General features: G+C 38.0%; 1 protein-coding gene across 1 annotated transcript; it reads right to left on the reverse strand.

The window, feature by feature from the left end:
* Positions 1-351: 351 nt before the first annotated feature.
* On the reverse strand, positions 352-25,849 carry GRK4 (G protein-coupled receptor kinase 4). Its single transcript, XM_009072674.1, has 15 exons — positions 25,768-25,849; positions 24,952-25,064; positions 20,493-20,570; positions 19,077-19,177; positions 17,675-17,767; positions 15,189-15,252; positions 14,321-14,461; positions 12,011-12,201; positions 9,022-9,059; positions 6,425-6,514; positions 5,664-5,872; positions 4,713-4,850; positions 3,982-4,119; positions 2,046-2,168; positions 352-569 (listed from the first exon to the last, which is right to left on the reverse strand). The coding sequence occupies exons 1-15, from the start codon at positions 25,817-25,819 to the stop codon at positions 516-518; spliced, it is 1,623 nt and encodes a 540-aa protein (XP_009070922.1). The 5' UTR covers positions 25,820-25,849; the 3' UTR covers positions 352-515.
* Positions 25,850-25,978: the final 129 nt, after the last annotated feature.

The raw sequence follows: 25,978 nt of genomic DNA on the forward strand, positions 1-25,978 counted from the left end.
CAGATAGTAAAGAGCAATTCCTAATAGCTGAACACAGTGCACTGGATTCCTCTTTTCATCTGAGCAGTTGCTTGAGAGATGCAGTAGGTAATGGTACAGCCATGCTGCTGGATAATGCCAGAACTATTGAATTTATCAGTACAACAGTTAAGAAAACTGTTCATAAAGAGCCTAGTGAACAAGAAGAGTTTTACCAGGAGCATACAAAGCCAAGTTACATTTATATCATAGATATTATCTCTGTGCTTTAAAATCCTTTTAGTATTCCTAGATTCATTCCACTGGGGGGGAAAAAAATAAAGAAAAATCAAAACCATACAGAAACACACTCACTCCAATGGCACTCATTGCTTTTTGTACAATTAAGCTTTAGTGAAAATATACATCTTAAAACAAATGAAGTACAAATGTACAAAAATCCTTGAACTCAGATAAAAAATATATATAATACAATTTGCTACAGAGATATAAAACATTTAACGTTTGCTCATCCTTTCTGATGAGAGTAAAATGATTTAAAGTCTGGAGGACTCCTGCTCATCATCACTGCAATCAGATTTAAAGCAGACCTGCAAGAGAAGACAGAGAGACAGTTCAGCTGCAGAACTGACACTATTGTGTGTGTGTTTTATGGGGCACAGAAAGGCTGGGGGAGGGTGTGGCTCTTCTTCCAGCACATTTTACTCCATGCTAACTAAATGCTTTGGGAAAATCAAAGGAAAGCACAATTCAACCCCAAATCTCAAGTCATTAAAGTTTCATTTAATTTTAAGTTCTTTCCCTCTTTTAACTTCAGAGGACAAGTAACTACAGTCTTATTCCTTCAGAACCAACCAACCTCTAAAACCATACTCATTTTTTATAGGACTCTTTCTCTGTATAGAACCATATCTTGGGACAGTATGAATCCTGCTGATTGTGCTGGAAAACACTGCAGTGAAAAAGACAAGCTTTAACTTCACTATGTGAGATTATTAGTACACTCAACCATCCCTTCTAGTCCATTACTCTAAGTGGGGGAAAAGTGAATTTGAAAAGGTGAACTAAAAATGACAGTACTATTATACATTCCATTAGCACAGTACCATTTCAGAGAGGTGAACTGCCAGCTGATGACAAAAAATGTCTTCATGCAATTTTAATACCCAGCCCTGCTGTGGCTACTTAATGATATGCTCCTAGCAATTTTAAACTTTCATTTCTGCTTGAAAGCAAAAGTAATTTCTACTGAAGTGTTCACTGCTGGAATATTCTCATGCTTCTCAAGATAATTCCACTCTAAGTGCAGGCACACTGAGCAAGCAGAATTGGGTATAACATTTTCAACTGAAAGCCTTTACAAATTGCCATTTCATACCCTCTATAGACAAGCACAACAACCCACTTTGTGTCCTTCAGGTGGCAAATAGTCAATTCTCTAAATGTTTTCTGAAGAGTAGAAGTCATGTGTGTAAGAAAAGGCTGTGCATTATCAGCTATGTAAAGATACATTATGTTGTTGTTTTGGTAAAGGCATTAAACTACCCAAGATATTTTAACATTTGTTTTGTGATGCTTCTTTTCACTCATTCATTTTGGAGAGATTTCTACTTATTTACTGATATATATATTGCTTATTATATAAATTTACAGTTTATTTACATATATATATTTAGAGAGAGAGGAGAGAGAGGGCCTCAACTATCTTTGAAGACACCTCTCCATAAATTTTCATTAAAAACCTAACAAAATACATAAGGAGCAAGACCCAAATAACCTCTTTAGGAAAGAAAATTCTATAGCACAGCTTTTCACAGCAACCACTGCCTTTTCCCCAGGTAAGTACAGGAAGACAGAATGCTGAGGGAGAAAAACTTCCTGGAGTTATAGGGGTTGCCATAGTTTCTGACATGCAGTGGAGGGGCAAAGACATAACAAAACAGATTTCGTTGGCTTCAGTACTGAGTAAACAACTTGTTTTTCCTACCACAAAATAATATAAGAAATTGAATGGAAGTTAAGGTCTTACTGTTAATTTTCTTAGTAAAGAAAAGATATACCCTTACCTCTCCACTAAAAAGTCTGTGAAAGAAGCCTCTCTTTGGTTTTGGAGACCTCTCTCTGTCTGGTGACACAGTACCATCAGTTTCATACGCATTGATATCTTCAAAGCATCCCGTTTCGATCATCTTTGAAACATATGAAATATAAATGAAATATCCATCCAAGCCTCTCAAACATGTTCCATGTATTACCTGTTTACTCTGTCTGGGCACTCCTAACACTTGTAAATTCATCAGCCAAACTACACCACTCACAGAGCTCCATGAAGGAAAACACAAAGCCAATAGTGACTCTCCTTGTGCCCTCAACACACTGAAGAATAGCAATGAGAGCATGATCACACAAGTAAGTCCTCAGGTGCTTTGATTGCATTCTTGCATTTCTTCTGCCTAACAAATGTGATATACATACACCCTGGCCTGAACTTAATTACTAGACATGACATGGGGAAAATAAAGATATAATGAAGACTAGTCTCTGGAGAGGGGCAAGGGATTTTGAAAGAAGCTTTGTGTGTACACACAGAAGCCAAAAAAGATAAAACCACAACTCCTGAGTGCAGATAGGACAGCAAAAGGACTGAATGCCAAAATGTAACCAACAGGCATTGTCACAAGGTGAAGTGGCTAATGCCCACATCGAGTTGGCATTTATCAGTGAGTGTCACTGTCACATCTCCCACAACAGCATGCAACCAAAATAATATTCCTTGGAGAGGGAGGGAGAGCATAAAGAGGAATAAGAAGAAGTGCAATCTGCTTTTTTTTGTAAGCCACAACATCAGGGCAAGAGGAATTCTTAAGAGACCAAGGGCAAAGATTTGAGGGAAATCTCAGTAACATGAATTAAGAGAAAAAATAAACACAAATATACAATGAAGTCTGGACAGTTATTCCTTGAAGAGAAGGAATTGCCATCACCAGAATTCCATGACTACTTCCAACTTTATCCCACTAATATGGAGTTAGTGATTAAGCTGCAATGCATTTCTTAATGATCACATTCTGAAGTTCAGAATTACAATATAACATAGGACATATTTATTTCTCCAAGGTTCGCTGCTTCTTAGTAAAGACTTTCTATGTCAAAGGACACATTTTCAAATCTCCTTCATGTGATGTGAAAAAGCAAAAGGAAGACAAAAGGAATGTACTTCTTTTCTCTAAATTGTTCAGAAATTGCTCAATTTTTGTGTTGAAGCTTTAAACATAATCAAATCATACTGGGAAAGAACTACACTATACAAGTAGAATTCAAGACAACACTAGTTTCAGAAAGTTATGAACACCTTATAATAGGGGCATTCAGACAAGAACTGCAATTTGAAATAAAGGTTACCAAGTGCTCTTGCTGAAATAGTAAAGATGATTTGAACTGCACACAGAGGTAGCAAAATTCTAGTACTCTATGCAGGATACTAGAATACTCACTCACTAGGCACATGAAAAAGCTTTAAGCCTGACTCAACTGATATTGAACGGTTTGTTTTGAAATTCTGGCAAAGATGAAATGGCAATTCTGTATTACTGAGTCACTTGGATACTCTGCTGATATGCAGGCACCATACACAAACAGCTGGCACTGTGCCTATTTGCTTTGGAACACTTGGAACAGCATTCCAGCCCTCTCCTGTGAACAGCAATATCAAACAACATGATAGCAGCACAAGGAAAAGGTGATCACACTGATGCCAAATACTGCTCTGTGTGCTGCAGCTTTGATGACAAGATGCCAGATGCTATTTATGCAAATCTACCAGTTTTTAGCAAGTTGTTTACATTTTGGGAAAAACTTTTTCCTGAAGTCTCTCAGCAAAGAAATCTAAAGCAGAAACTTCTTTGCATCTCACAGAGAAAATCAATACTATAATTACACCCTTTATTAAATCTTCCATGTTGCTGTGCTAAAGAAAATAATCTTTTATGAAATATACATTACCTCGTTTTGCCAAGGGATTGAGACACAACCCGTAACAAATTTGGAGTAGAAGTCATCATCTGTAGTATCCAAGTTCACTCCTTTTACTGTTGAGAACTGCTCTATGTCCAGGACATCTTTACAATACACGGCACGTGGCTGCAGTACAATACAAGATTGTTTCATTAAAGTTTTGGGGTTGGAGGCATTTAGTTTTTGTTTTTCCCCCCTAGATGAGGAAAAAGGGAGCAAAATGTCTGCAATTTTACATTTCACATTGGTGATCACCAAGTTACACTACACTACAAAACAGAAATACAAAAGCCTCTTCTTCATAAGGTACCTGACCAATTCCATCCCTCCTGCAAGTAACAGAAAAGAAATATCAAAACCAGAAACAGCTTCTATTTCTCACTGGTTCTGTAATTTACTCCTCTTCTGTCACACTCCTTTCAACTCCAGGCTATTTTCTTCAAAGCTATTCCTCATTGGTTCTGCATCTGAGCTATGGAAGTGGACCTTTAAAGGCTAAGAAATCAGCTACAAAGCTCCCTAGAGAAATACCAGTATTGTAAATTGTTTTGTGATCTGATGAAATGCCACAAAACAATTAGCTAGCAATAGCTACATAGCATTCTCCTACCAATTTAACCAACTTGAAAGGTTTCTCTGGAGTTCCCACGATCGTTGACACAGAATTATGACAGTTCTTGCCTTTTTAGATACTAATCAAATCTGTCTCACCTACTTACATCTGGCAAGAACGGAGGTTCTAGCATGTTAGCTTCCAGCCTCTTGAAGTTGATATTCTTGAAAATAGGATGTTGCTTTACAACAGCAGCTCCATCTCCAGTGCACCCCAGTCGTTCCCCTGGATTTTTAGCAAGCAACTGCAAAGATATGGAAAAAAACAAATGCTGATCCATGACATAATCCCACAATTTAAGAAAAAAATAAATCAACATACAATGTCTTTCAATAAGTTTATTCCGCTACTTGGCCTTTTATTAAATAAAATTTATCATGTATCAAAATGACCTGGAAATCCAAATGACAACATTCTGGGAACACATGTATTTTCAGGAGACAAAAGAATCCCTGAAAGCAAACCATGGGAAGATTGCACCCAAAGTTAGATGGAAATCCTTCAATTGATGCCATGCTGAATAGATTTTACCATACAGACTTTGCAGTAGACTTTCCTTTAGGGAAATACAGACTTAGTATTTTTCCTATGGGATTAAGTAAAGTACATACTTTGCATAAACTAGTCCAGAAAAACCTTTGAAGTTTTGTGTATAAATTTAAGAACAGGCTGGATAAAAAGCCATTGTCTTGTTGATACTCTTTTAGGTGAGGAAACTAGTGTACTATGCTCTCACTTCTACCCAGGCAGTATCCAAGCTGAGCATGCTATTGTACTCCATCTAGAATGGCACGTAGTCCAAGCAGTACTGCACCATTTCACTTACGTGATGAAAAATCAATTCATGCAGCTTTCCTTCACCTTGAAAAAAGTTCTGAATTCTCAGGGTTTGATAACTGAACAATTCATGAACAATCACAAACTTCCATGGGAAACAAAGAAAGATCTAAGAACACCAGTTTCGAAATGTTTGTATAGAATACATTAAAATAAAGTAGTTGCTCTCTTTAAAAGGGTTAGAAATTTAATTTTCAAACCTCTATGTCTCTTCACCCACCATCCTGCAGATGGATTTTGCCTCCTCTGAGAACTTGTCTGAGTATGTTTCCTGGTCTTCCTTTACTCTCCGGTCAATCTCATCCCGTTTGACCCTTTCCTTATGCTTTCTGAATGGAGATTGTCCCTCAATCATTTCATAAATCAGGCAGCCAAGACCCCACCAATCCGGACTGAATGTGTACTTCTCATTTTTGAGCACTTCTGGAGCTACAAAACAAAAACAAATACCCCCCCCAAGATATTTCAGTTTAAACTGACTAATTAAATACTGGAAAAACTCTCAGGTACTCTTTTGGCTGTGTGCAGATACGTTTGTGGAGCTCCTCTGTACTTTGAAGGAACATTCATTTCTACAGTGAGGACTCTGTTTGCATCCAAGAGAAGCACTTAAGTTCTTGAATTCTTAAGACCAATATTGTTTATAAACTGAGAATGAAGTTTTTCCAAAGCATGGAATGACATGTGTTGTCACAGTGGTTCGTCTGCTCACCTGTGACCCAAATATCTTTGAAACTCAGAAAAAAAATGAGGCACTTTTTTAAAGTTCTATCTAAGGTTAGAATTTTCAGATAAGTTTTCAAGTTTATCAGTAGGCTTATAATTGACTGCTAACATCTACCATTGCATATTGTAACCTTTCTTCTTCCCATAACGTGTAGTAACTAATCCAGGCCCACTATGATTCTTTGGACAAGTCATTCTTACATTCACAGGACCCAATTTTCTGGTAGAACATAACTAGAAAAATACTTTACATACCCATGTAACCAACGGTCCCAACACGTCCTCGGACTGTTTCTCCTTCTGGAATCTGCACAGCTAATCCAAGGTCTGAAATTCTGATATGTCCTATTTAGGTTAAAATAAATTATACATAGTCAGCAAATAATGAAGTATCATCACTTCTAAAACAAAAAAATTCTGCAGCACACCTCAAAAAACACCACCCCAAAATATCAAAACACTCATGTACTCACAGCACTAAGTTTATTTAACTAGAATAGAATGGAGAGATTCAGTATTATTCAGGTCCTCCTTAAAGAAAAAAGAGGCACAGATCTAACTGATTTCCCGAAGGTCATACAAAAAAAGATTTGCTGTTAACAACCTTAATTCCCATCTTTGGCATGGGCTGCTGCTCCAGGACAAACAGAAATGATGACTGCTCAATTCAGACTCTGTGTCTATGCATTGGATACTTAGATTTTCCATTCTGTATTCCCACCACAAACACGTAGCTTCCTGACTTCCTAAAAAACTTAAAAATTTACTTTATTTATTCCAAATGTGAGAAAACTGTAGCCTGCCCTGAGACATCAGGTTTTCCTCTAACAAAGTGCTCTACTAATACCAAGCACGAGTACCTGGAATTGCCATCCCCACTCCCACTCCAAACCCAGAGCAGCTGCTCAACAACCTGCTTGGAATTCTTTATATGGCAACATGCAGCTCAGTACTAGGACTTCCCCTTCTCATGGATCACTCCTAAGTAGCTAACAGCTCCTGTGTCACTTTATCAGCCAGATTTCTCCAGCTGACTACCTTCCCTGTTAAACATGGCATTTGTACCAATACCTATAACATAGAACTTGTCTGGTGGAAGGCTCTGATTTGCCTTGAACAGCACTGCTCAGATGGGAACCAGCCCAAGAAGGGCAATGGGAATACACTCCCCCACTCTCCCTTACATGCCCATGGACTGATACAGCTCTTTGTTGGACAGAACAAGAAGATTCATGACATTTCAAACCAAGAATTGTATTGACATGATTTTAATTTAAAAATACATAAGGTACTTTCATAATAAAAATATAAAAATCTAGGCAGAGGAAAGGACAATTGCATTTCCAACTCAATTTAAAACAAAACAATGCCAAACATCTGTAGTAGTAAGATTTAGGGGAAAAAAAACAAACCAAAACAAAACCCACACTTATTTCTAATCCTGGTTCTAAGCACAGGAATGCTTATCATTTACAGAGACATTACAGATTCACAGAATGATTCAGGCTGGAAGGCACTTCAGAAGGTCTCTAGTATGACCTTCTAAGCAAGCAGTGAGCCCAAAGCCTTTTAAATTCTTGTTTAGAAAGCCTCCAAGGATGGATACTGCATCACCTCTCTGGACAGCCTGTTCCATGCCCAAGTGTCCTTTCCATATATATCCTCTGGCATTCAAAAGGCTCTACAGCATCATATTAATTTCTTATTTACATGTGATCGATAGTCAAGGAATGGGGAGAGAGAGGAGAAAGTCAAGTGCCACCCAATATACTGGTTGGAAATAACTAAATGCTCTGGAGCAGCAAATGCTATTTTAAATACATTCAGATGCTCTTTTATTCCCTGACATCTGATAAATTCCTTTTCAAGTGCAAGATCTGAGCTCCTGAAGTGATTTTCTAATTAGTCCCCTCTGCTCCCTGGAACTAGATCAAAATATCCCTGGCAGAGAGAAAGCATTCTAGTGCTGTCCCTGCAAGGCTACATTTTTCCTCAAAGAAGCCTTCAGCCTTTGCAAGACATTGCTGGAGAGAAAAATTAAAGAATGCATTTGATGTCTAGCAAAGCTTTAGCTCTTGGACAGTGACTTCCCCCAGCATTATCTTTTTTTGAAATTTATCAGTCAGAACATGCTGACTTTAAAAAAAATTACTGTGCTAATGACTTCAAAACCAGTCTTTCCTTCACTGAAATGCTCAGCAATTACAAGAACAAACTGGTAACATTCATCCACAGCTTAGATTGCTGCAAATGTTCTACAGTCAATTCAAAAGATTCTGGTAATGACCTACATACAAAGTCATTAAAGAAAATTAATTTAGCTTCTGAAAAACAAAAGACTACAAACATTTCTTCATACTGTTTGTACTTCTTTTATTCTTTCCAGCCACACATACATCAGTGACCATCAGATCTCTCTCTTTCAGTTGAAATGTTAAAACAGAAATGCTTCTGATTTCTTCTCATTGCCTCTCATTCTGGTTTATTAAGTACAATTCTGGCCCCACATCTAACAAATCATGTTTCCAGAGCTGAAGATAAGACAAACAAAACAAATCCATATAGGTGCTTTAGCTATCTTAAATCAAGAAGAGGGGGGAGAAGGAGAAGCAAAAGTGAAAATGTAGCCATTTGAAGGTGGAGGATTGACCCTTCAAACATCATAATTGACCCCCAAAGTCCCAGCATTTTCTCCTGCTTTCTAAAAAGCAAGGGCAGCTCTTTCTTTACTAATTAAAGTTAAGATTTGCCAATCAGGTCCCTTTATCATGAAGAAATCCCTTTGATTTCGGTCACAACATTAATTAGAGGTGTAGTTCTCGATTTCAAAATTAATTTTAATTTTTACTTACCACAGTCATCAAGAAGTATATTTTCAGGCTTCAAGTCTCTACAAATTAAACAGTAGAAATGTGAACTAAACAAAGGCAAAATTATTAGCTATCATCAAGTGCAACAGTCACAACATAAGACTTCCTGGTTCTGACTGAAGCAATTTTTCCAATTTCTACCTATATACAAAAAAAGTTGTGATGCTGTTGGCTTATAATACAAATAGTTTAACCAGAGAACTCAAGATCCACTTTCCCTCAACTCTCTAATTCACTTATGTTAACAACATCAATTTATACTCCACAGATGAGAAACCTTCTCCATACAACACTAAAATCCTGATATGAAGAACCACCAACTTAGACCCAAATTTGTGCTCGAAAATGAAAGACATTTCTCCTGAGACTATCAGCTGCACAACTCCCCAGTGGTAAAATACAAGTGCTTTTTGCAGTTTGATGGGGACTCCTTGCTATATTCCACTTCAAGGCATCAGAATATGAACAAAGAGCAATATTCCCAAGACTAAGCACAGGCTTAATGTCATCCACTCAAACTCCATTCCTTTAATTTGGACATGCAGCTTTCATCCTAACTTCAGCTAGTTGGGATTCTTTGCAATCCAATTTCTAGGAGTCTCTACTACTTTTCTGTAAACACCAAAGTTTCACAAGCAACATTTTTTAGCTATTAAATACTATCAAGACTCAGGAAATAGTAAAAGGGTAACCAATTCAGCACTGTAATTCTACATCTTGTGCATTTTTATTGGAGAACAAAAGAAGAAACCCAATGGGACGTATGGATTCACCCCATCCAAGGAAAATCTGGGGAGACTCCGAAACTGAATCAGAAACTGTTCAGAGGTTATTGCTAGGATTTTCCAGAGGGACCTTGACAGGCTTGAGAGGTTGGCCAATGCAAATCTCATGAAGTTTAACCAAATGAAGTGCAAAGTCCTACATCTGGGCCATGGCAATCCCAGACACACCTACAAGTTGGGTGGGGAAGTAACTGAAACCAGCAGTGAGGAGAAAGACTTGGGAATGATGAGAAGCTCACCATGAGCTCCAGTGTGCACTAGCAGCCCAGAGAGCCAATTGAATCCTGGGCTGCATCAAAAGGAGTGTGGGCAGCAGGTCAAAACAGGTGATCCTCCCTCTCTGCTCTCATGAGACCCCACCTGGAACATTGTGTGCAGTTGTGGTGTCCTCAACATGAAAAGAACATGGAACTGTTGGAGCAAGTCCAGAGAAGGCCACAAAGTTGATAAGAGGATTGAAATATATCCCCTATGAAGACAGGCTGAGGAAGTTGGGGCTGTTCATATGGAACAAACAAATCAAGACTATCAGGAAAAAACCCTCCTGTTAACACAGGAGAAGAAACAAGACTCTTTTACAAAAGGTTGGTCGTTTGATATTAGAAAGAACAGGGTGAAACCGATTCTACAAAGTACAAAATTATCCAAACTGTTCATAGATTTAGTAGTCAAGTGTGGTTGAGCTGACATGGTATAATTAGAGTTTCTTGTTATCTGTTTATATACTGAGCAGGAACTTCCTTACATGTCCCATACTGAATTGTTTAAATGATGACTTCAGGTATTATCATTAAATTTAAGTCCTTCTTTCTCCTCTGAGCATACAAATTCTTCAGCTGCTAACACTTGCACAGGTAACTGCCTCTCAGTTCTTCATTTTGTTATGAGCAGAGGATGAAAAATAATTCCCATTCTTTTAATTAAGAGGCAATTCTACTCAGAAATGGCTGTGAAACTGCTTCTTTTTCCATGCTCATAAATTTAAGGTAATGTAATTTCTTACTAATTGGAAACTGATCATATAACAGCACAAAATAGGGCAGAGATCTAGTCACCCAAGGCCTCTGCAGAAGAAACCATGACCACTTCAAGATCTGGAATTAAAGACAGAGTATAATAGGATTTGACATGTGTTTGAAAGCCTTATTGCAGGCAAGTAACTAACAAGTTGGGATTAAACACAAGGGCTGTGGTTTGGGGTTTTTTTGCTTTGTTTGGGGTTTTTTTATTGTTATTGCTTTGTTATTTTAAACAATCAGTTTTGTTTTCACTTGAGCAATGTGAAATGACCTACTTGCAGCTGATCAAATCTTTCATCCCTGCTTCCCTCCTACATGTGTGCCAAAACACACTGTGTAACATCACAAGATTGGCCAAATTCTCTAGGGAACCACATCTAACCACCAGCACAAACCTGTGGTTCTGATGCTTTCCACAGTGTGTGTGTGTGTGTGTGTTGGTCTTCTGTACTGGGGAGGGGAAAGACTAAGACTCATTATATTAAACTCATACTTTAAATCTTCTTTGAACCAAGTGGTACTTGGTGTTACACACCAGAAATATAAACTGTGTGTTTTCTTGGTCCTCCACTAAGTTTGTTTTCCTTATTCTGTAATATTAATGCATACCAAGGGCTAACTGAGGGATGTACAGAGACAAACAAGAGCAGTAAGATCAAACAATCTCAATTACAATAAATAAAGGTTCTGACAGTTTCATCAGTTCAAAAGCAATAAAATGTTTATTGGAGGAACCTGAAATAAAAATAGAAGAGTTTTTCATATGGGCTATCTTTCTACCCTCATGAGCATAACATGCAATGCAGCAAGGGACTTCCCTATCCTCTGTGAACTACAGGAATACAATCCCATATTCCTAAAACTTATTTGTTTGAACTATCAATTAGTTTGCTTTGTAAATCATAATTTACTTTCATTTTACAAAGAAACCTTGAATCAACTTCACAATGTTTTAAAATATATTAAGCATCTAGATCTAAATTAACAGTAAGAAGGAAGATAAGATCAGCAGTTCTGAAGGATGTGCCATGAAAAGGATAACAGAACAATTTTTTTTGCTCATCTTACTAGGAAGTTGAAGTATAAACTTGTTTTCATAGCAAACAATTAATGCATTCCATGCTGAAGAGACATGGAAAGGTACAAGTGACTGTAGGTGGCACTCACCTGTAAACAATTCTCTCCTTCTGCAAATCCTCCAGACCACAGCAGAGTTCTGCAGCATAGAAAATGGCCCTTTCTTCATCGAAGCCAGGATTTCCCATGTTATAAATGTGGAACTTGAGATCCCCTCCATTCATGATGGTCAGCACTAAACACAGAGCATCCTTCGTCTCGTACGTATAGGATAAACTAACCTGACAATGGGGCAGAGTGAGAAGAGGACCATTATTCATTCATAAAACCCAAAACAATTCAGTTCTTTTTTCCAATGCAATCAACATATGAATCCATGTTTTTGAAAACGAAAGGAACAAAAGAGGCAATTAGAAAACCCCATTTTAACACCATGTATTATACTACTAAATTTAACATGTGCTGTTTAGGTTACAAACTCAGTTTCAATAGAAAAAGCTATGCTATGCTGGGCACAGAACCTCAGAATCAGTTAGATTAGAAGGGACCACAGTGGGGCATCTGGTCCAACCTCCCAGCTCAAGCAGGGCCACCCTAGAGCACATGGCACGGGATTGCATCCAGATGGCTCCTGAATATCTCCAGTGAGGGAGAGTCCACAGCCTCTCTGGGCAATCTGTTCCAGGGCATGGTCACGCGCACAGTAAAGTTCTTCCTTGTATTCAGGTGCAAATTCCTGTGCATGAGTTTCTGCCTGTTACCTCTTGTTTTATTGGTTTGCACCACTAAGAGCCTGGCTCCATCTTCTTGGCACTCCCCCTTTAGATACTTGTGTACATTAATGATGATCACCTGGCAGAATCTTCAAAATTACCTACAAAGATGAACTAACTTGTACTAAAAACAATGGAATCCAAACATGTACTTAGCTTACATTAGGTAAGCAAGCTAGGAAAAAATCAGTAGGATTTTTTTTGACTCTATAAATGTATTTTTAAATGTGGTACAAGTAAATAATGGCCCTAATTCAGTAATAAGTCCAAAGTCTTCTTTCAGAAGAACCCCAAACTAAATAATCAAATGAAATAAATACAGAAATCAGCTACTCAGAGCAAATATTTCCATTTGGTGGTTTTAATTGACATATCCAGCTATTAATGACTTTACTTGTGACGCAGACATGACAAATTATCTACCCACTTCCAACCCAGTATTACTGCAAATCCTAGATCTAGATCCTCTCTGTTGCATCAAAAAAAACCCCATTGGATAGCAGGAGGAAGATAACTCATGCTCAATTCTATAAAGTGATTTCAAATTCAACTTGGATTGATTATTGACTTACAGTATTTACATATGCTGGGAAAAAATGTTACACAAAAATAGAAGTTTCATTGTTATAGCAATTTATGGATCAATTCAGGTACTTTTTGGATTCAGTTTCAATCAATTCAAGCCCAGAGCCTTGTGCAAAAATAGCATTAGCATATTTATACCAAACCATAACAACAGTTAAAAATATTAATGCACCTGGCCAGCAGGTTCTTAATTTTTCTTTTAGCTGGCTGTATTCTACAGGGGGTTTTTAACACATAAAGCTTATCAGAAAATACTTACATACATATTTTATACATATATATTTATAAATGACTTCCATTATCCTCTAAAAAAGACACTTTCATATCCTCTCTGAACAGCAATACAAAATATATCAGTATATTGATTTAAAACTAAAGCAAAATGCATTCAAAATTAACATTTTAAATGGCAACAATTCAATGAAAAAGTAAACATCACCTGGGGGGAAGTTTATATGGAATATCTTTACCATTCTAACTTATTTCACTGTGCTACTAACCATAATTTCTATAATAGCATCAGGTTAAAGTATTAAAACTAGACTTTCATTCTGTGGAAGCTTCATTAAAAAGGTAATTGTTTCACACCCAAGACACTTCTTTAATCTTTAGTACACAGCAAAGCAATATAACCTGAATTGATATACTAGTAAAATGCTATGTTTATCTTGGCATGTATAAGCAACAGAGTAACAAATGATAAGAAAATACCTAAGGATAGAAACACTCTACTATTAAACAGAGGACAAAGATTCACTGGCATCAGCACCCTGAAACTCAACCTAATGTTCTGCCTGTAAGTGATAAATAACGCAGGGGGATTAAAACCAAGTCAATATTGGATTAAAAAAAGTTCTCTGCACAGAACTGCTCATAATCAGACATAAAACATTATTATCACATCAATCATTTATGCCAAGTCATGCATTCTCTAAATCAGTTTTTAAAAGACTCTTGTGCCCACAAGCTCCTGGAAGAGACTGAACTCAAGCAAACAAAGCAAGACAAATTGCTGAAAATGAGATCAGAAGTAGATACTTACTACAAACCTACTATTCACTTTTTCTAGAATTCTTTTTTCATTTAGAGCCATTGATTCTCCTTTCCTCTTCTTTATTCTCTTTTTTTCTAGCTTTTTACAAGCATACATTTTTCCTGTCGCCCGTACTTGACAGGCACACACCTGAAAGAGAAGGATGATGTGTCAGAGGTGCCAGGGGGTTCTTAGAGCTTTTGTTTTAAGATTTTATTTTCAAACTCTGTAATGCTCTCAGAAAATGATGGTCTGTAAGCATCAATACAGAGCTTTCACTGATGAAACAGCTTTAAAGGGTCACAAAAGCTGTAACAGAGTAGAAAAAGTGATTATACAGAGGCAAACCCATTTCTGTTGGGGCCGAATAGTTTAGTAAAACTCTGGAATTTGTGCTAGTGAAACAACTGACTGTGGTAGCAATATATGTCTAGGTAAGCAGGTCAAAGGACAAATATCTATACTATAATCAAACAGGAAAAAGATAATGGTCATTTAGTAACCCTCCTTCAATATAAGGCTCTGGTTAAAATATGTAGGGAGAAAAGAGTTCAATGAATTATAAACAGAACTAATAAAATCTATAGATTATTAATAGATCATTTATACTCTGCATGATTATTAAGTAGAAAATAAATTCTCATTGCCAAATGAAACTTCTAAACAGAAGCAACTGTTGTCAGTCAGTGGAAGTTTTCTCCAGCTTTGTGCATGACCTACAATTGTGACACTAACACATTAAAAGTAACAGTTTGGACTGAGAACAGTTTGCCAAGTGATGTAGGCTGATAGAGGCAAGAGTTAAACTGCTTCTCCTCTGTATTAACCTTCTCTTTTTCTTAAGAACTGCCTTGCAGAAAGATACTTCTGTACTCACCTCTCCAAATCCACCTTTGCCTAGTACTCGGTAATGCCTAAACGTGTGTTTGGTTACTGGTTGCCTGGTTAACAGAAAGAAACAATTACTGCAACAGGAATTACAAGTGTTAATAACCCTCTCCCCACCCTAAGGTCTGTCTTCATTTTCTCCTTTCTGTTCTATGGCATATTTCTGAACAAATGTTGCCTTGACCTTATGAAGACAGAACCATAATGAGCTGAATTTCAAACGCAAGCGGAGGGAGCTCTGTTCAGAAACGTGGGCTCCCTCATGTGGTCACCAGACATTCTCAACGGCAGCACGAAATGCTGGTCAATAGGGCCCTTTGCTGTTTACAGTCAGAGCCTTATGTGTCCTTATCACAGTCAATTTATCACCTCCTGTTGCCTCCTTCAGTTGCAGAATGCTGACGTGCAGACTGCATTTCAACGAGATCACACTAAATGCAGCATTTACAAGGTAAATAATTTCTGATTTCACTTTGCTTTTTCAAAAAACAGAGTTGTGGTATGCAGGAGTGGTCCAGGAGCCAAATTGTTAAGGCATTGATGTAGTGGAAGAGGAACCATTAACTGGAGGTAGTAGAGCTGTTAACCATTCTATGCAGTTGTAGTGTAGTGACAGGGGATGAGGAAAGGCACAGGTACCCAGTGCCGTCTTTGCCTGTGTCTTTTAGTGTCAAGACCAGTTGTCCTCAGGACACCCTGCTCCTAGAGCTGGAAGTAGGTAACAGGGAGCTGAGTGAAGCCCCCATAATCCAGGAGGAGATGGTTAATGACTTGCTATGCCAATTGGACACAAGGTAATGAGAGAACTGTCAAAAGAACTCACTAAACCATTTGCAATCACCTACCAGCAGTCCTGGATAACTGGAGAAGTTCTGTCCGACTGGAAACTAGCATATGTGACACCCATCTATGAGAAGGGTTGGAAGGAGGATCCAGGAAACTACAGGCCTGTTAGCCTAACCTTGGTTCCAGGCAAGGTCATGGAGGAGATCATCCTGTGTGCCATCACATGACACATGCAAGACAATCAGGGGATCAAGTCCAACCAACATGGATTTATTAAGGGAAGGTCCTGCTCAACCAGCCTGATCTCCTTCACTGTGACAAAGTGACCTGCTTAGTGGATGAAGGGAAGGCTGTGGATGTGGTCTACCTGGATTTCAGTAAGACATCTAACACTGTCTCTCAGAGCTCTTCTAGAAAAACTGGCTGCTTGTGGCTTGGATGGGTGGACTCTTCAATGGGTAAAAAAATGGCTGATGGAAGGGCTGAGGGAATTGGGTTTGTTTAGTCTGGAGAAGGCTCAGGGGTGACCTCATGGCTCTTTACAACTCCCTGAAAGGAGCTGTGGAGAGGTGGGGGATGGTCTCTTCTGCTATAGCTGCAGTGAGAGGACTAGAGGGAACAGTCAGAAGGGGAGATTCAGATGAGATGTTAGGAAAAGTTTCTTCACTATTAGGGTGGACAGGCACTGGAACAGATTGCCCAGGGAGGTGGTGGAGTCACCATCCCTGGAAGTGTTTAAGAGGCATCTGGATCTGGCACTGGAAGATATGGTTTAGGAATTGCAGTGGAGTGTCAGGTTAATGGTTGGACTTCATAATCTTAGAGGTTTCCTTCAGCCTTGATTCTATGACTGTATGCTAAAACTCTCCTAAACACATGTCAGAGCAGAGCTATGACATGGCAGTGGGTTTTTCTGTGCTTTGTTTTAAAAGAGCATTCATTGTTAACGTGGTTTTGTTCTCAAGACAGCACATGGAGGTTTATTTAGTAAAGAATTTCAGTAACTTCCCTAGTTCTCTTCCTGGCTTTTACTACCAGTTCAGTAAAATATAGACACTGGATAATTAGAATGAAAATTACCATTGAAAGAAATAGTGTTCAAGCACCTTCATGCTTTAATATGTGATCACAATACCCCACAGAGCTGAACTGGAATCAATTTTCACCAATTTCAGCCTTCTGAAAAATTCTGGACACTCATTTAGTATTGATTTAAAAGCCAAAACTAAATTCTGATATATATAAATCTTGCTATCTTGTAGTTACTAGATCTGTATCTGTACCACCCTAAAAACTGATTAGCTACCCAATCACACAGTGGATTATAAAACTAGATTAATCTGCTTATTAACCACTAATTAGACCTAGTTTGAAACTAAAGGATGATACCATTCCCCAGAAAGACTAGTATTCCACTGCACACTTGACAGCCAAATATATATTCATATGACAGTGAATTTGAATTTACCTAATACAAATTTACCAATTAAAGACTACTAGACAGCTCAGTTGGAGGACTGGCTCTCTTGCTGTCCCATCATCATCATCCTTTACATCTTGTCTTTCAAATTGTAATTGCTTAGACAGGCAGAGTCATTCATTAGGGCTCTACAGCATTTCTAGCATAGGAAGCAGAATTTGCCACAAAGCAAAGCTAAATTGTAATGCAAATATTATAAATAAACTTACTTTTCCAGCCATTTCCACTGCAAGAAACGGGAAAAATACACACTTTCTTGGTAAGCTTCAAAAGGTCTTTTGCTTAGGTATTCATGGACAATTCTATCAGGAAAAAAAACCCAGAAAAATAAGCTGTAGTCTGAAAAGAACTGATGCAGCAAGAGGCGCTATCAATCTATCAGCATGCATTTAAACATATTGATGAAGATGTAGACAGTGTGCTCGGCAATGTGTTTAAACTAGATGTCTCACAAAGTGAGTGGCTGTCACAGGAAACTGTTCCTGTCAAAACACTAGTGAGGGCCAAACTCCTGTTTCTCAGAGTAACTAGACAGTTTGACCTCTGCATTCTTATTGAGTGTCTTCAAAGCCACCCAAACATCAGCCTCTCAGCAGCTATGCAACGCATGTATGACCCTCCAACCATGACCTCAGAAGTACCTACAAGGTTTCATACATTCTCTGGAGTCAACAAAATTTTATTCTAGGACTGAAAACTGAAATACCAAATGCTATATCCAAACCTTGAACACCAGGTACCTTATCACTCCCTTAGATGAAACACACCAAGATGGGTGTGGGGAGGACAACAGTGTTCAGGTATTTATCAGACAGAGGAAAGGGGATGACCTACACAAGCTTCTCCGTTTGAGACATGTTTTACCAGGTGTTCTCACACATCCCTTTCAATCTTATAATCTCAGGTTGTTATAAGACATGCTTATTTTTGTTGCCAGAGAGACGACCCAAGCAGTGACAAAACCTGTAGTAATGCTTCAGACGTGATCAAGCACGCCTTGAAGAACCAGAAATGTTAGAAACATAAAGGCTTCAAAGACACGTAACACCCATAAACATGTACCATCCCTCCAAGAAAAGCCTCCCCTGCTGTGTGAAATATCACTTCATGGCTTCAGAACAAAACCAAGCTGTATTCTTTTTTGTTAACTGCCACAAGTGATCCTCTAGTCAGCCATCTTAGTGGAACATAACTGTTGGCCTCAGTTCAACTCGTTTTCAAGAACCTTACACTGTCTAACATTGTTCAGAAACCTTTCAAGCTCCAGTTTATAACTTCAGATTTTTCTGAGTGCCTTCATCATGGAAGAGCACTCAGGCAAAAGGTAAGAATATGATAAAGAGAAATACTGTTTAACTTACAGAATACTTGATAGCAGACAACAGTGTGATTTTGTGCAAAAATTAAAGAAAAAGCTCTGCAAAAGTCAAACATCAAAATCACATATGAAGGAAACCTACTCCTTGAATAAATCTGTTCCAAATTTCTTGTCTATGGTCATTTCAGAGACCAAATATTTCTGGGTGCAACAACTTCATCTTCCATTTTTCTCAGAAGCATACACATTTCTCTTGTGATGCTCAAATTTAACACTAGGCAATTTTAACTTACCTAGTGCAGTCCATAAAAAGGTCCTTAGAAGGGTTCTTTTCCAGTCTTGCTTTACATTCATTCACTGTTTCCTGAGGTATTTCTGGCAGGTGTGCTGCAGACTTAACATCATTTAAAAAGAAAGAAAAGAAACAATGGAAGCAACTTTCTAACAAAATTTTGTAATTAAGCAAGCAAAAGTTTTGTATTCAAAGTGCAATTAAATCTTCCAAGACAGGAAAACAAAAGGAATGTTTAGGCTAAAGAGAAAAATCAAGTCATATTTGGGCAACATTTTTATTGTTCACTATTAGAGAATGAAGCATGGAGAAGCTGGATGTTAAAAAATGGTTCTTCACCCAGAGGGTGTTTGGGCACTGGAACAGCTCCCCAGGGCAGTGGTCACAGCCCCAAGCCTGACAGAGTTCAGGAGGTGTTTGGACAATGCTCTCAGGCACATGGTGTGATCCTTGGCTATGTACTCTGCAGTGCCTGGAGTTGGACTAGATGATCCTCAAGGGTCCCTTCCAACTCTGATTATTCCGTGATTCTGTGAAAGCTATTACAGCTATTTACTGTTTCACTATCTGGGGAAACAAACTTGGCCATAAGTCAAATTTTTTTTCCTTCCATAAGTCCAGCACCACAAAAGCAAATTACCTATTTGGCTTGACAGGATGGAAAGAAACACAAACGTAAGTTGGGAAACTTTCAAAAAAGCCCAAAGAAATCTGAGGTTTTCTGCAAAAAACCCACTTATGGTAGTCTCAAAGAAATTCTCAGAAGAGATGTGGCCAATTTAGTCTATTTGATTTTAAGGCATCTTCAAGACCTTCTATTGGATAAGATGACCAAAGTAAGAGAAGCAGAAGGAACACGTATTCATAGAAAGCAAATGTCTAACTATATACCCACAGAAAAGCTTCTACTGGTGTCATGGTACTGAAACCAGCACAACTGGATGGCAAAAAAGAGACTCTTAATAAATACAAAAAATCAACTATTAATGACCACCGTGCAAAATGGGGAGAAACAGATGCTTTAGCAGAAAACAGCATTTCAGTTTATGAGAACCTGCAGCAATTCTGAAAGTGCATAGGAAAGCAACCAAGACCTCAGCAGAAGTCTGAGAGAAGCCCAGGAATTTCTTGTCTTCAGACTACAAAATGCTGCGTTAAATTGTTATTAAATTTTCTTTAGGTGTTAAATGGAGAATAAATTGTAATCATAGTAGCCTTAAAAGTAGAGATCAGCCAAGGTTTCTGCTCAAGTTGATTGAGCAGAATTTTAGGAGCCAGCACATCTCTCAGAAAGACAGATATGGGACTAATGAAGTTTGAAAGTCAGTTTACTAAAAACAATGCAGCCATTTAGATCTCTATTTATCTGACATTTACAAAACCTCTGAGAAAATATTTTGCAACGTAAGATATTTACCCCATTAGTGAAGTAGGTCTCTAGAACTCTGAGGCCACAGTCTATACGCTTTTCATCTGAAGATACCTCATATTCTGCCTAGGGGAATGGAATTGAAAATTAAATTATGTTCTGAGCTATTTGGCACTTAAGTCTTTTACATGATGTTAGGTAAATTTTATTATGAATAACACAATGCTCCTAATACAAAAGGAACTGAAGGCTCTCATGGTTTAAAATCTACTTAAAGATTTTTGGGCTACATAGTGAAACTTGTATGAAGAATGGTACTAAGGGAGAAAAAAAAACCATACAGAATTTAATCTTTGGAAAACTTATAAAACCTAACAGTTTAAACTCTGCATCCTAGAGTCAAGTTAGATCAATTACAATGAAATATTATTTATGCACTATTGTAGGACAGAATTATCCAGATGGAAAATAATTAAGAGTACAATAATCAGCTCTTTCTTCACTGTACCTTTTTTTTCTTCACGTATTTTTCTTTGCTACAGTTTTCGGTTAACCCAGGATAAATCTACTTTCTACGAGCGCATGTTAACTAGAAATGAGATCTGAACCAAAGCCTGCTTCATTCTTTAAAAAAACAGAACTGAGTAGATAAAACATTTGTGAGGTTTTTGACTTAGTAATATATGAAACTGACGTAGAAAGAATATTGTGCAATGCAGTGTTTTGCAGATACACAACTGGCAGCTGAACAGAGCTCCAGAGGTAGATACTTATGGAAAACACTCACAGCCAACAAACCATCACACAAATACTACTATTGAAGAACTCCAAGGACTACTCACTATTACTGATTTTAAGGAATAAATTAGAAGCAGACATCAGAAGTTACAACATTTAAAGACAACACAGAATCTGGGGAAAGATTAATTAGAATAGAGCAGTCTCAAACAGCAACTGTATTAGCTTTGTAAGCTGGGTCAACTCAATCAAAGCTTATTTCATATCTCAGAGCCTAGGAACAAACAATACCTGCCAGACTTCCAGAATGGAGGACTGTATCATACAAAACAACAGTTGGCAATATTGGGACAACAATCATTAAGAACCTCATAGGAAGCTCCAAGTGATTGATCTAATCAGATTATTTACCTTTATAAAGAAAACCAGAACACTGAAAAATGACGGTTCAAGAACCAAAGACATATACACACAAACCACTGGAAGTAACAGAATCCCTGATCTCCAGCTCTGCAATTAATCACAACTAACCCACACTGAGTCACTACTAAGTCATCAACATCTTTTTCTGCCGAGACATTATGGTACACCCACAGCAGTACAGTCCTCAAATCCATACACAATTGCAAGGCATTGTTTTTGCTACTTCGGTTCCACAACAGTAAGTGTAAGGGTAAGATATTCTTTTGCAACTACCAAACTACCTGAGCAAGTCAGAAAAGTTCATCAATCAAAAGTTTAGCCCTGCACTCACCGCCTCTAACATTTTCAATCATGCCAAAGTAACTCACTGAACACAAAGAGTCAGGCACACTACTTTAAGCAGATACTGTCATTTAAAAGGAAGTTTAAGAGATGGCCTTTCCACCTAATTTGTTACTCACAGAGCTTAAGAAGGAAGTTTGAGCTGTCACCCATTCTTTTTCATACTTGAGTAACCTTGTCCCCAGCTAGTGAAATGAGTCACTAGATTGGATAACTGTAATTCCTCACTTCAATTTCTGCCACTTATATTTGGTTATTTCACAACTCTTCTTTCTGTAAAGCCAAGATGACTCCAGACTTTAAGGTCACACCTTCTCAAGAGTTGGAGCTTACCAGTCTTAGCATCCATTACAGATAGACAACACAGTAGTGTACTACCTTGATTATGGACTCCTGATATAATCACACCACTGAAATCACATTGTTTCATTTAAGAGTCAGAAAACCATATTAAGAAAGATGTGAGGCTTTTAAGGCCATGGCATTTTATGTCAGAAGGTTTATTTCCCAAAGATTGAGTCTAAACTTTAGTTAAAATTAAAAAGCTAAAAATTGGTAAAACCTCCACAACATTTGCCTTTCCCTGCACAGTACTGCCTTACAAACAGTAACAACAAAAAAATCCCTCAACTCCAACTTCTCAGTCTCTGAGAAGCTTGAAGAAGCTTGCTGAAGTCCAGTCCACCAAAGGGAATCAGGCTGGCTCAGAAACCATCTCTAAGAGATAGTAGGTATTTATCTCACATCCTTGATCAAGACAACATGCTAGTTTCAGATCATGAGAGTCACTGAGCAGAGATTAACTTATTTCAGTGATTCTCAAGCATAATTCTTCACCATGATTTTCAAACGCAAGTTAAACAATCAATTTTTTAAAAAGCAGGTTGTGAAACCACCCTTTACATCAGAGTATCTCAGCTACAGCACGCTTTGTTAATTCACAGAAGTGTTGCAATCCACATAACATTAGAGGTTGTGCATTTCAAAATGATTCAAATTTTTCAGTTATTGTAAAACACAGTTACTTCTTAGAGATAATTTTACCTGAAAAATGACATCTGCAGAGCAAAGACACACCTGCCTTACAGTCATGCTTAAGATTTTTTCTGTTTTGTGGTGCCAAAGATTCTGCTACTCCTTTGAGGATTAAAAATGTGTACAGAAGTTTAAACCATTATGGTTATTTTCATAGTTGTCAGTGGTGTCCCCACTGTGTGGCATTCACTAAGGGCTCTGATTTACATTCACTTCAGGCTATTAGCTCCACTGTTCTGGATTTCCATTCAATCCATTCTACATCTCCATCAGTCAAACTGCTATCTGGAATTTGGTGCTAGAACAGCTCCTAGGAGTCACAAAAACATGTTGAAATGCACTTGGGCACTAAGTGTCATTACATAGAGATTCACTGACAGAAGCATTTCTACGTATTCGATGCTCAAATTCCTTTTTAGCTGATCTAGTGCCTCAGTTTACACTCCAAGAAGGAAGACACAGTGAAGTGGGAGGCACAGCAATAATTCTCTGTACTCACACCCTGCTCCTCTCAAAGCCATCTTGCCTTTGGATACTGCATTTTGGGATGCATGTAAGCAGCAGCACTACCCTACATCCATCTTCTTGGGTCATTTGTTCCCTGAACCTAAGAACAGAAATGGGTGGAATGAGAAAAACTGTTCTTTTGGCAGCAATCTCAGTTTCAGACTATATGTTACTGCTCTTGGATTAACTGTGAGGGACAAAGAATAAAAAGCTCTGAGCTATTATTCTCTCCTCTTAAGGAAGAGAATGCCTGCTTAATCTCATTACTTTCCCCCTCCCCAGGAGGGTTTTGTCTGAGGCTTTTTTACAAAACATGGCTGTGGGCACACTTCCTTCCTCCCCTCATTCTTCAGCATTAGATATCAAGATGTAAATGTATCAAGACTTTTTCCTTTGGTCTCTCAAAAACTGGTTTTTCTCCTTCCATAGATGGTTCTCTAAATTTCCATCTCCATTGTACTGTTTCTAATTAGCACATGCTGTCTCGCCTAGGGCTTCCATGCAAGTTGCAACATTTCCAAGTCTACATCTATAATATTTTCAAGACTGAGTATAATAAGTAATAGTCATGCATTCACACATCCTTTTAGGCTCAAGAAATCAAGCAGCACATCTTCCTAAAATTACTTCTCTCTCTCTCTCTCCCATTTTTGTAGCTCTGACCATACCAAGATGGCAGAGATTTTATAGCATATACTAAACATCTTCCTTTAAGTAACAGAGACAAGTTTTGACACATAAGTTACAGCTTTACAGTTTGCAAAGAATAGATTACACTGTATTTTCACGTCTGCAGCATCACTGAACAGACTTGTTTAGAGAAAATTAGTACAGCTGTTGTGTGCTAACCCTAAGGAGGCAGCTGAGCCCCACACAGCCACTCACTCACTTCCCCCCACTGATAACCAGAAGGGCAGATGTAGGAAATCTTGTGGCTTGAAATAAAGACAGTTTGATAAAGCAGAGCTGCATGCACATGCAGAGCAAAGTAAGAAATTAATTCATTTCTTCCCACTGGCAAGGAGATGTTTACCCATTTCCAGGGTGTCCTCATCATGCACAACAGATATCTGGCAAAGCAAACACCAAATTCTAACTTTCCCCTTTCCTCCTTCTTTCCCCCAGCTTTTATTGCTGAGCACAGAGTCATATGGTATGGGATATCCCCTTGGTTAGTTGGGGTCAGCTCCCAAATTCTTGTGCCCTCTCAGCCTCCTCACTTCTAGGGCAGCCTGAGAAACACAAAGTATTACTGCTGTGTAAGCACTGTTCAGCAAGAACTAAATCATCCTTGTTATCAACACAATTTTGGTGAGAAATCCAAAACACAGCACAGCATGAGCTACAATGAAGAAAATTAACTCCATCCCAGCCAAAACTAGCACAGAAATCAAATGTGTTACATACAAGAATGTATGAGCAATTGCCTATTGAGAGCCATCTCCAATTTCTCACTGCTTACCACTGCATCCAGAAATTCAATGCATCTTTTCAGATCTGGTCTGGAATCACAGAACTGCCTGAAGAGAAGTCTTCCTATCGGCTGTTTGTCACAAAGCTGGTTATAGTCTCTTTCTGAGAAAGATGTAATAAGTAAATACATTTATTTATTTTTATTTTTGTAATATTGTGGTCCTTATTCCCATTTGAAGTCAGAAAAGCATCACTAAAAGGCAAAGATTTTACATTAACACATTTAGCAAAGACACCAGAAGTAGGGAATGATACCAAAGAATAGTGAAACACTCACAAGTGTCTCTTACAGATTATCACATTTATTAATAACAGACAGAATTCCATGTTTGAGTTTGATTTAGGTTATGGTGCAGAAAGAAACAATACTGTGAAATAGCAATACCAAAGCAAACAAGATTGTTTGCAAAGAGGCAATACAAGATAATAACAGAACAGGTTAAAAATTATTACAGGACATTGTAATTACATGTCTTGTAAAACTATGGCAAGACATTAAGGAAAAGAGTGAAATATATTACCACATCATTCAATTTATAACATGATTTCTTTTCCTAACTCATGGTTTTAAAAATCTATTCATTAGAACGGTTTCCTTTAACAAACAAGGAGCTGTGATACAGTTTTTATCCTCTCAAAAATTTATCTTCATGTATATTCTCCACCACATTCGAAGTTTAATAGCTTTTGTTGCTAGTTAGCATTTGGAAACAGGACACAAGAAACCTTTCCATTAACACCACCAAACTCTTACCATTCCTTTGCAAAAAAACCAGACAGACCATTCACTCCACAGGACACTCACCAATTGAGCACCTCAGACCTTCACAGTGACTAACAGGTGGCAACTTCAGCATCTCTTTCCATTTTTTACTACGCCCACTCCGTTTGCCTAGAAGATATGAGCAATTTAGAACACAATACTATGTCAGAATACAATGAAATATAACATTAACAGCATAAAATTAGGTCAGTTCTGCACAGATCTGTCAGACCTCTTCTCATGCCTAGAAAGA

The sequence above is a fragment of the Acanthisitta chloris genome, unplaced genomic scaffold, assembly GCF_000695815.1.
Source record: "Acanthisitta chloris isolate BGI_N310 unplaced genomic scaffold, ASM69581v1 scaffold17624, whole genome shotgun sequence".
Classification (NCBI taxonomy): domain Eukaryota; kingdom Metazoa; phylum Chordata; class Aves; order Passeriformes; family Acanthisittidae; genus Acanthisitta; species Acanthisitta chloris.

Excerpts from the sequence above, each read along its gene's own strand:
- GRK4 (XM_009072674.1), bottom strand. The coding sequence starts at position 25,819 with ATGCTGAAGTTGCCACCTGTTAGTCACTGTGAAGGTCTGAGGTGCTCA. Across the intron at positions 19,178-20,492 it reads AGACCTACTTCACTAATGGG|TCTGCAGCACACCTGCCAGA; the intron begins GTAAATATCTTA and ends AATGATGTTAAG. Across the intron at positions 6,515-9,021 it reads TATACTTCTTGATGACTGTG|GACATATCAGAATTTCAGAC; the intron begins GTAAGTAAAAAT and ends TAACCTAAATAG.